The sequence below is a fragment of the Sceloporus undulatus genome, chromosome 2 (genome assembly GCF_019175285.1).
Source record: "Sceloporus undulatus isolate JIND9_A2432 ecotype Alabama chromosome 2, SceUnd_v1.1, whole genome shotgun sequence".
In the NCBI taxonomy this organism is placed as follows: Eukaryota; Metazoa; Chordata; class Lepidosauria; order Squamata; family Phrynosomatidae; genus Sceloporus; species Sceloporus undulatus.
The window spans coordinates 222,652,724-222,664,793 of record NC_056523.1 but is presented as its reverse complement, the minus strand read 5'-3'; the positions used below and the strand labels follow the sequence as shown (position 1 = coordinate 222,664,793).

General features: G+C 41.4%; 1 protein-coding gene and 1 long non-coding RNA gene across 2 annotated transcripts in view; one reads left to right on the top strand and one right to left on the bottom strand.

Moving 5' to 3' along the window:
- Window positions 1-12,070, bottom strand: part of LOC121920253 — a 33,657-nt gene that overhangs the window by 12,092 nt on the left and 9,495 nt on the right. The window lies entirely within an intron of this gene.
- Window positions 1,716-3,265, top strand: LOC121920252 (ephrin type-A receptor 1-like). Its single transcript, XM_042447356.1, has 2 exons — window positions 1,716-2,869; window positions 2,972-3,265. Exons 1-2 carry the CDS (start codon window positions 2,753-2,755, stop codon window positions 3,152-3,154), a joined length of 300 nt encoding a protein of 99 aa, XP_042303290.1. The 5' UTR covers window positions 1,716-2,752; the 3' UTR covers window positions 3,155-3,265.

Sequence of the window (12,070 nt, the reverse complement as noted above, 5' to 3'; positions counted from 1 at the left end):
CCAAGGACTTGGGTCAGAACCCAAGTCCTTGGAAACAGAAAAGGAGCATTTCCCAGCTTTATTGTGGCACCATGGAATTATGATGCTTGAAGAGGTTTTGCCATGGTGTCAATACCTTCTATTCATCTTCCACAGAAGCCTTCATGAAGTGTTTGTGGTTGTGGCTTATAAAGAAATCTGCTCTTTTTAGCACAGACCACAAGGCAGGTCAGGACATATATCTCAGCTAAGGCAAGCTGTGGCATCAAGAAGGCTGTGTGCCAAAGCATTTCCTCTGTAGATATGTCCCTTTTGCCTGCATTATAAAAGCACTTAAATACAGAACGCTGTAGCTTTTACAGAAGCTCTGCAAAGACATTTTAAATATTTGAAGGGATGTCATGTAGAAGGTGGAGCAAGCTTGTTTTCTGCTGCTCCAGAGACTAGAATGAGACCCAGTGGATTCAGATTACAAGAAAAGAGATTCCACCTAAACATTATAAAGACCTTCTTACAGTAAGCCTTTGGGATCCCTTCCAGCTTTATGATTCTATGTCTTTCTAATGATAATGATGATGATATATTTCTTACCCACCTCTCTCCATGGATTGAGGCAGGGAAAAACAATGAACAACATCAGTTGAAAATACATCAGTTAAAGCACACATCAATTTAAAAGGACAAATAAAATGTACACATATTAAAACAAGCCACATTTAAAATTCATCATTTAAAATTCACAATTTAAAAATCATCTGGAAGAGATGGTCTTTAATGCTCTCTTAAATTCAGACTGTCAAATCTCTTTCTAATCACTGTGGGTCTCTCAGGTAAGATATAATATCAGTGATGGTGGGGCTATACAGTGATCTCTCTCTCTTTCTTTCACACACACACACATCTTTCTATTTTCCTTGTGTTGGGTGATGGGGAGTATCTAAACAAGGTCTTTTCCTAGCCTGTTGTCAGAAACAGTATACAGTATTAGGTTCATTTATAATTGTTTAATTATGTTATGATAGAACTGGTCATAGAGGTTCTGTCTTAAAGGTGTTAAGGAGGGGGAGGGATGGGAAGTAGAGTGGAAAGTTTAAGGTTAGCTATAGCTTAGGCTGGAGAGGTGGAATGGGGGGGAATTGTGGGATGTTGGTGATAAGGGGTGTCTTGCCTTCATGGTTAACTGGCATGGGAGAGAAATGGTAACCATGGGGTGTGTGTGCATGTGCCTTTTGGCTGAATGTTGGAGGAGTTGGAGTAGGTAGGGGTGATGGACTTTAAAGGAGAGAAATTTTTCTTATCCTTTAGATTTTTGCAAAAACGTGCCAATGGATTGTTCTGCCTTAGTTCTTCAATAAACTTCTTTCCTTTTGAATGAGTTTGTCTTGTGGAACATAGGTCTGATGTTCACAGATCTCACACCTGCCCATGGGCTTTACCAGCCCCACCTTTTGCCTTTTCATGGGAACAGTTGCCTCACTTGCTGCTTCTTCCCTACAAACAATACCTTCCAGTCTATATCACATTTGTATCCCACCTTTCCTCCAGGACTTCTGGACAATCCTGTTTTATTATCACAGCTTCCCATTCTGGTAGGTCAGGCCAAGAGAGTTAATGTGAGACTAATTTAAAAACAGCAAAACAACATCTTTTAAAAAAGAAGAAGAAGAAAGGGCATGAAGACTACTATACAGTTTAGGCATGTCAAGTATGACCCTACTTGACACTTACAAATAAATAAAAGTAATTTGCTGGTTTGATTCTTGTTATCCAGTGTTTTAAAAAATAGTAGCCACAAAGTTTTAAAAAGCATTTAATGTTGTCTTTCTTCTTTAATGTGGATGCATTTAATGTGGAGTCTCATCCTAACCATGTTAAATCCAAAATAAGTCATGTTGATGCAATTAAGATGTCTAAATAAGTGTCAATTGTAGTTGCAACCTTCAGAATAAGGGGGGCTGGAGATTTTACTTTTTGCACTACAACCCCCAGAATCCCCCAGCCAGTATGGCCTGTAGCCATACTGGTTGGGGCATTCTGCGACTTGTGTCAAAAAAAGTTATTTTTCCAATAGGGAGATGAAATAACAGTAAGATTCAATGCCCCAGAGAGCAGTGTCATATAGAAAAAGGCAGTGTGGCAATTGATCTGATACTGAGATAGACTCTCTTTCACTGATGGTCCTTTGTGGCAAGAGTGAACAACTATCTGTCGAGAATGATCTAGCTCTAGATCTCTTGCATTGAACAGGGGGCTGGATGGGACCTATAAGACCCTCTGCACTGCCACACTATGAATCTGTAGTCACTTTGTACAATTCACAGCAGCATTGCAAGTTCTAGGACCAGGAGTAGGCCAAGTGATTTGAGGCCCAAATGCACCCCCCTCCCCTCCTCTCCTATGCATTCCCCTCATGGGGAACATTGATATTCTCCAGCTGCTCAGCTTGCCTATAGTTGAATATGTGCCACCTTGTTATTCAGCTAGCTAGAGAAGGAAATCAAATGGGAGAGGAAGGGGTTTTGAGTGGATGCTGATACATAAGACCTGATGGGTAAGATCTGATTGTACCCACCATGGTGCCTTTATGGCATCCAAAATCTGTCACTTGAAGTAGCCACCTTCCCTTATCTTCCAGTCACTGTGTAGATTTTGCTAGCAGAGATTTAGCCAGTGTGATGTTACCTGGGCAAAGTCAAAATATGAAATGTGAATAGATGGCTACCCACTCTAGAAGGCGTCTCATGCTTTGGCCTCTTTATCTCCAGATCCTATCATGGTGACTAATCTCATCCTGGACAGACGGAATGAGAGCAGCCTCTCAGTGACTTGGCTGCCAACTCGGCATCGCAGTCAGGTCCCTATCAGCTACGAGGTCATGTACTTTGAGAAGGTGAGTTGTCTTTTGCTTGCAAGCTCCAGAAAATTTTCCTTTTGCATTCCCTAATTTGTTTAAATCTTGGAACAATCTGACCTGATTGTTCACTTTTGACAGGGAGAGGAGAAGCTCTATACTGTCCAACACCTCCAAGAACCCAAAGTGACCTTGGGAAACTTGCAACCTGACACAGCATACCTGTTGCGCGTGCGCTCCGTCACACCATCAGGAGATGGTCCGTATTCCCAGGAACAGGAATTCCGCACCCTTCCACAAGGTAGCCCTTTTCACACAGGGTGAAGTAGTGGGAAATCCAGATTGGGAGTTTGCTAGAGAGTCGATGGACACTTTCTCACATGCTTTTTTCCATCTTGGGCTATTTGGAAGGAAGGTTAGGCATGAAAACATCAATCCATATACATATACATACACATATACCTAAACCTATACATACATACATACATACATACATACATACATACATGAATGTGTGTGACTTCAAGTCACCTGTCAACTTTATGGCAGCCCCATGATTTCATAGGGTTTTCTTCAACAAGGAATACTTAGATATGGTTTTGCCAGTTCCTTCCTCTGAAATATAACCTACAGCATCTGGTATTCACTAGTGGTTTCCCATCCAAATACTAACCAGGGCTGAGCTTAGCTGCTTAGCTTCCAGGATCAGATGGGATTTGATACCTTTAGGATTTTAGGTCCTCACATACCCATACATGCAGTTTCTCAGTGAAAAGTGGTCCTTTTCCGATACTGCTGTTTACAGGACTAAAAAGAACATATGCTGTATATACTCATGTATAAGTCTAAAAATTGTAGTCAAAAAAATGACCCAAAAATCCCAGGTCGACTTATCCATGGGTCAAATGTAAATATTATACTTTAACTCTTATTAAAAAGGGAACGATCCCTTGGTATAAGGCAAGAGTGCAATCTGTCCTAGAAGCACTGACCTCCCTCTACTCTCTCTTCCATCCAGCCTTTAGTATGAGTTAAAACAGTTATGCCTACCATAATTTTGCAGGTTCTTTGGCATTGTTTTCCTTTGCTTCATCATTTAGATCCTTCGTTACATGCCCCTAAGTTTTACCCTCGACTTATCCAAGGGTCATATCAAAATCCATAATTTTGACTCCAAAACTTGACCTCGACTTATATATGAGGTCGACTTATAGTTGAGTATATACGGTATGTGTACATGCGTTTTTTTACTATTGGGTCAAACAGTAGCAGGGAGGACGATTATGAGGGCAGTTTTCTTTAAGAAAATAGTGCAAGAGGCCAGACTTCCCCCTCTGTATTCCAAAGCAGAAATTGTGATAAGCATCTTTGCCACTTTTGCGATTGTTATACATTTGCATTCCAGTGCGAAATTTTTACATAATGTGCTCCAAAACACTAAAATGCTAGAAAATGGGGTTTATTGCTGAAGCTTATTGATAAAGGAGTCTGTCAAATCAGACAGCTAAATCCTGTAGACAGAACAATGAAAACTATAATTTCTAATGTAATGGGGGAAATCTCAATAACTGGCTTTTGGAAGATGAGTCCTTGATATGTGTCTGCAGGGGTTATACATGTGTTGAAAGCAAATCTACTTAGTACAGTTCAAAGAAAACCTTGATGGCCTGCCTCTTTGCTGAGCATCAGTAGCATTAGTATTAATAATAATAGCACTTGTTGAGTGATGGATGATAATAAATTCATTTCCTTCATCAAGCAGTTCCTTATGGTCATGGGCATGTTGCTGTGCAGCTGCAAGGGTGGAAATTGTTTATTTACAATAAAATGGAAGGAAACATGCTACCTGCAAAAGAATGCAAATATGGAGCTACCCTTCCATTGAAGTGCATGGAGAAGCCCTTATAAAAGGAAATCTATGTATGCACAGTCTGTTTGGATTCAATAAAATTAATCTGTTTTCATAAAAAATGCAAAGAAGTGTAAAAGATCAACTCATTTTGCCATTATCTTCCTAATCAGATAATGTAAAATAATACCATATTGTTTCACTTCTGTAACTATTGAAGTATGAAGTTTATTTGCTAAACAACAGCTTTGACTGCAGCACAACATGGTTGTACCACAGAAACTAAGAGACTGGAAATCACTGTTAATAGGTAGCACTAGAAAGGCAGTACCAGGCTGAGATGAGATTTTTAGTTTCCCCATCAAAAACTCCTTTGATTTGCATACATTTCTGTGCTTGCTAAGAATTTATAGAGAAGTATGTGGAACAAGCTGCTCATAAATGTCAGTATGACAACAGAAATGCCAGATGTGAATCTTTGTACCAAGTCTTGCAATACTCTCAGGATTTTAACTGAAATCTCATCCTTGTATCTGATGTATCCATCAAAAATCCATCAGTGATACCTTTAATGACCAACTGAAATGCACAGTATATTTGTTGCAAGCTTTCTAAGCTCCATGGGTTTCTTCATCAGGCAGAGACTTCTTGAGGAATCCATTGTTCTCTGCCTACAAAGAAGCCTGTGATCTCACTGGAATAGAGACATGTTGGATTGCAGAAGAGGAGTCCCTGTTGAGATGCAAATGGACTTTAAATTTCCTGGACTTTGAAAATCTCCCTATTGCCATATGGCCAGGAGAGGGCCTGCCTGCAAAAGATATTCTCCCCAGCATACCATCTTTACTAAGGACTGAAACAACATGCAAGCATCTGACTAACATCTGCAATTGTTGTTTCTTTCCTCTCTTGTTTGGTTTGTAACATTTTGCCTGATGAAGAAGCCCATGGAGCTATGCCTGATGGAATTTTGCATGAGTTTCCCTTTGCTTCATCCTTTAGATCCTTTGTTACACATTGGGTTGCCATAAGTCAGGACCTCCAAACCGGGACAAATGTAGGGTTATAAAAATGGAGGGCGGGTGCAAAAAAATTGAAGGTTTTTAAAAATGTAATAAAATGCATGTTTTTAGGCATGATCAAATGGAGGACATTTTGGCATTATCTAGACAGATGCAGAAATGTATTTGCCCTCGGGTTCAACTTTATTTCCAGAAGTGTGTACTTGGGCAAGGGACTGTGGTTTTTCTTCACGCGCATGAGTTTGTAAAAATCACAGCAAGTTACATGTTGCCTGCTCGAGGCTTGTTTGATATCAATCTCATCATCAATCATCATCATCATCAGCATCATCTATCACCACATAAGTTGTCAGGAAAGGACAGACTTGTTAGCATCAAAGCACCATAATACAGAGAAATGCACTTGCATATATTTAATAATAAAAAAATGGAAAAAAAAAATAAAAAACAAGTCAGGGGTGTAATATTGATAATAATAAAATTAGAAATAAAATTAAAAAACAAGCAATAATAAAAATTAATGAAATAAAATAAAACAAGCAATAAGAAAATTAATAAAATAAAAAAATAAAAAGCAATAATAAAAATTAAAAATAAAAAAAATAAGTATGTTTATATTTTAAAAATAATTTAACCCCCCAAAAAACCAAAAAAAACAGGCAGACCTAATGGCCACGACTCAGCTTTCCTCCTCCTCCTCCTCCTCTGCCCCAATTCTGCCCTTCAAGGCACCCTTCCTCTCCTCTCTCTCCTCGAGCGATGGAATCCTGGGAAATGTAGCTCTGTGGACCGACCATTCAGCCTCCTTTTGGTCAAGAGAGCTCTGGTGCCACAGAAACTACAATTCCCAGAATCCCATAGCACTGAGCCATGGATGTTTAAGGGGGGGTCAAACTATTTCTGCAGCCTTTTGCTACCCAAAACCCTTCCTATTTACAAGCAAGGCAAAATTCTTCCTTCCAAGCCACTGAAAACCAACCCAAGTGGAGGGCTGATTGCTTCTTTTTTTCCCATTGGTCACTTCGGGATAAAATTGCATATTACAAGTAAAGTGTGTTAGGGCCTCAAAAACGATCCTGTGATAAAGAATTACAAGATACGTGCGCGGTTACATTTAAAGAAAAGATAGCAATAAACGCCCAGTGAAACATGAACGATTTATGGCCTTTTTTTTTTTTTTCCTCACTGAAACCTGGAAAGTAATGCCCTTGGCAAGACATATATACCAAGTGGGGCTGGCAATAGCTCTGAGTGGCAGGTGTCTGAAGACCGGCTCTCTAGGCAATCCCAGGCAGGGAGGCAGGGAGGGTGGCACACAGCACGGGGAGGGTTGGAGCTGCCTCCAGGCACTCGCTGGGGGAGAGTCCCAGGGCAGGGCCAAACCGGGGCGGGACTGTGTGGCTCCGCCCAAACGGGAAAGTCCACCCCCGCGGGATTGGCAACCCTAGTTACACACCCTAGGTGGTTTACCTTTGACTTAAAAAATCCCTAATTTTGGCCCCAAATTGCCCTCGACTTGAACATGAGGTCAATTTATAGTCCAGTATAACTGTGTATCAACAGGGGTAGGCAAAAACGGCCCACGGGCCGGATCTGGCCCAGCGAGGCTTGGGACCGGCCCCAGCCCAGTCCGGCCGCCGATTGCCGCCGGGGCCTTTGGGCCTATCAGAGGAGGCAAGGGGGACCAAGAGCGGGGGCAAGAGGGGGCAAGCGGGGGCAAGGGGGGCAATTGTCCTATAGAAGCCTCAGAAACATGCATTTATATTAACATTTTTTTTGAAAATCAGCAAATTTTTTCGCATGTTCTCCATTTTTTAAAAAAGTGTCCTCCATTGAAAATTTTGTCCTACAATGTCCCGATTTATTTATTAATTCTTAAAATATTTAATTATTATTTTTTGGCTTCGGCCCCCCAGATGTCTGAGGGACAGCAACCTGGCCCCCGCTCAAAAGGTTGCCTACCCCTAGTGTATCAGATGTTGGTGCAAACTGTAGATACAACACTTTTCCCTTCCTTGCCACTGGGACATGGAGATGGAGTTGTGTGGGAATAGTGGAGAAGCTTGTTGTCAGGGGGAATTCATACCTTGACTGTGGCCTACAGTTTCTCTATTCCTGACTGCGCTAAAGAATGAAGTGGGAAGGGCAAGATACACTATCATAGTTTAAATGGCTGGTGATACATATGCCTCAAGTATGTTCCACAAGTACATGAGACTTGGTAGTGCATCGTATTTCAGAAACAGATCTGTCTAATTTCCACATATGTCCCCTAGTATAATCTCACTATACACTCTACTTAAAACCCTACAATATTTAAGCATACTTTATTTACTGAAATGTTATTTGCAAGAGACTTGTGTTTTAAAAAACTTGTGTAACAAACATGTTTTGGCCATGTTTACAGAGGATTTTGTGGAAGGATGAACCTAAAAATGTATGAAACAAACAATCAAACAAATAGTCTTCATAGTTAAAAAAAAATAGGAATGATTTCAGATCTGGGTGCAGGAAAAAAACGTCCTTGGAGATGCAAACCAGTGGCTACCTCCTGCAAAAGTTGGGGCTGTTTCACAGTCCTTTTCACATGTTATATTTTTTTTTTGTTAATATATAGTGTAACTGTCTGTACCAAACACAATGTAGTATGATGCTTCTCGTGACAACCCATCTTGTCTCCACGGAAGCAAGATAAATAAGCAAACATTTGGAAAACGGACAGAGAAAACGGCAATGTGGTTTCAAAGAAAAAAAAAGAAAAGACTCAAGAATGGAGTCCAAGAGTAGAACAGTGTACAACTTGGAAAAATACCCATCAGTACTCCGTATAATGAGAAGTATAATTGGGATCTGGCCAAACCACCCACTTAAAGTGGCTCTCAGGAGGCATTTTGAACACTAAATATAGCATTTTTGGATATGCATTTAGTATTATAGATATGTTGATATACTCTTTGTAAACTGTCCCTCGCTCCACCAGTCCTTCAATGGACCTTATAGATCAAGAACTTCAGTACAAAAGGAGGGAAACAACATAGCCAGGGCAAACTACAGTTGACCCTCTGTATGCACGGATTGTAGCGTCTGCAGCTTGAAAATATTCAAAAAATATATAAATTCCAAAAAGCAAACCTTGATTTTGGGCCATTTTATATTAGGGACACTGTTTTACTATGCCTTGATTGAATGTGGACTTGGCACCCACAGATTTTGATATCCACAGGAGTGCTGGAACCAACACCCAGCAGATACCAAGAGCCCACTGTACTTGGCTGTCGGTTATTGATTAGTGTGTGGTGGGTTTTTAATACATCAGAGAAACTCAGAACTACAGACTTGTAGGGATTTAGACTTGTCGTTGACTGTCTTTTCTGAGCTCAGTTTTGCTCCCCTAGGGCCTACTTTTGGGGCTCTATTCTAGGTTTGTGCTGTGGAGTTCCCTTAGCCCGCTTTGCCAAAGCTGGTCCTCAGAGGTTTGGGTCGCCTCCAGATTCCTGACTAGTTTTCACTGACGGGGCTTCTGGGAATTGATGTGTTCAGAAAACCTGGGCTACTAGGTTGGAAACACTGTTAGCACCTAGACAGTGGTTCCCAAACTGTGATCCTCTGGGTGTGTTTGACTTTCACCACTCAGCCAATTGGCCAACTGTCAGGGGGAGCTCAAGTCCAAACAGTGTTTGGGAATCACTGATTTAGGAGAAACGTAGTGTGACTCACATAAACCCAATTAACAAAAGTCCTTACGCTAAGTAATGGATTTGTGAGTTGTGTTTGGTTGTATGCGGGTGTTGCACAGAGGACGCTTCCACAGTTCATTCTAGTGCCAGGGGTTAATAAGGTATCGCACATTGCTCCTCTATGGTGAATAATAGGGCTTTCACATAGTTGTAAATAGGGCTATTCTAGACTGGATCTGTAACCCTTCCTTTCTCTTTTCAGACACGGGAATGCCTTCTGGAGGGGTGATTGTCTGCATTATCTTTGGGTGTCTTACTTTTGTTCATTGGTCTGGTTGCAGGACTCATCTTACCGCGAAGGTAGGATGGCATTTCCAAGTGTAAAAAACAGTATAGAGGTGGGGTTGGGCAGGAGTCCTCCTGACACTGGTATTTTGCTTTTGTTCCAGTCTGTGCAGGGTCACAACAGCTTTCATCTTGATGTTTTTTTATCGTTGTTCCTTTCAGGCAAGCACATCATCATCCGAGCACGGCCATGCCAAAACACTCTGGCTACAACCGAGGTGAGACCTTAGGTCAGGAAATGGCAAAACTGTAGGTAACTGGCTTAGGCAATCTGTCATCAAAACAACATGCAGCCGCTGGAATGGAGCTTGAAGGCCGTGTGGCATAGCAAGAACTCCCCCATGGTTCAGATAGAAGGGAGGGTTATATCCCATGTTTCCAGCCAAGTCTTTTCTACTTGGACTCCAAAAGAATAGTTTTCTTTCTTTGCAAAGAGAAATGTAATTTTGAGAAGTGACAGATAGAAAGGGGGGAATTAATGTAGTAAAATGGGCAGTGAAGTGCCACTCAAACCTGCTGGTAGCAGTGGCGTGCTATTCTAAAACGGCTGCTATTATGATCTTTGAGTCCTTTCACTGCAGCAAAACTTTCAGGAAATCAGGTGTTGATCTGTTTCATGCTAGGCAGATGATATCAACACCCACGATAAAAACACTACTAGGTTCGAATAGAAGGGCAGTCCACAGAACTTGAGTGATATTTTTAAAGAATATGTTTTCTCCAGAACCATAGCCAGAGAGACAGAGGTAGTAGTTATCAAAGGCAGCACTGGTTAAGGTAAAGGGGTCATCCTAAATTCAATGTGAAAATGCAACACCTAAAACGTAATTAATCCGTCCACTTAATAAAAGTAGAGTTAGATGAAATTGCATTATAAAATAAAACGAGTGGTAATTTTGAAACATTGAATACCATATGTCTGGCTGTGCCATCCCATTGCATTTCTGGCCACAACATTAGAAAGCAGAGCAACTAAAACGTGACTGTCTGACAGTATATTTTTACATAGAAGTTTCTAAGACCTTTAAGAAATGGTAATGAAAGATGCACATTTAGGAAAGATGCCCAGGCCTTGAGCAGTCCTTCTTTGGTGGCTATAAACCTTTACTGGCATGACTTGTCTCATTCCCCATTCCTCACCTCTGTTTCCCTCGTAGTGTGCTACTTCAGGCTGGTGTCTCTAAAGCATGGGTACTGGAAGGACTTGCAGGTGACCCAACGTCATCCTTTTCCAGGACACATCCTACATTTCAGACCTTCGGTCCAGGAGGAATTTGAATAGTCCTCCTGTTTGGAGCACAACTAAGAAATACGAATTTACTTTTATATGAGTGCCTTGTAGCTTTTATTTTGTAATGTCCTACACTTTCCTTGAATATCTTGGAAGTTTGCAGTGCTTTTGGTCCTCCTCTGAGGTTAGGACATCTGGTCACCCTGAGCACTTGCCATTTATGCAGTGAATTGTACTTCCTGTCCAGTAGCTTACAGCTAGGGTTTGAAGTCAATTCTTCTCTTTTTTGTGTCCAATGGAATCAACACAGCCTGCCTGCCCCATAAAGTCGTTGTGCGCAAAATAATTTATAATCAATGTCTTCTCTCTCGTTACAGATAGATCTGGTTGAAACCTATGTAGAGACCTCCAACCCTACGAGGATCCCAGCAGGAGTCCTGGAGTTCACAAAAGAGCTGGACCCACCCTGTCAACATTGAGAATGTTATTGGTGAAGGTGAGTGGTCACTAGGTCTTTGCCAGCTTTGTCTTGGGGAATTCCCTGTCCTCCATTTTTGCCTGCATCCCTTGTCTTTTCTTTGTTAACATCCACAGAGAAGTTCGGTGAGGTCTCTGTGGGACTCGTGCTGTCCCAGGGAAGGATGCGTATCGTTGGAGCCATCAGAGACTGAAGCAGTGTACTCAGATTTCCACATGGGGTGGAACTTTCTTTCTCCGTGGAGGCAGCCAATCATGGCCAGTTTTTAATCACCAAAAGATTATTGTCCGCTTGGAGGAGAGTGTGTCACAACAAACGGTAAGAGCGTAACTGAAGTGACCAAGGTCAGTAGAAGGTGATTTAGAAGTCTACTGCTAGAAGGTTATGAGTGCTAGGCTAGAGTGCTCACGTTCGTGAATTCTAATGAACAGAAGCGTTATAACAAGTGAAAAGGAACATCCTATTCAGACGGGATAAAGTCAAAGAGCCGATAACAAAGAGAAAGAAGAGTAAGATGGGGGCAACGTGAAGGAGCCGGAAGTAGATTTGTTTGTCCTCAAGCCGGCATCCTCTAGGAAGCCCAATGATGATCATCAAGAGATAAACATGGAAAATGGGGCCCGTTGATACATTCTTAC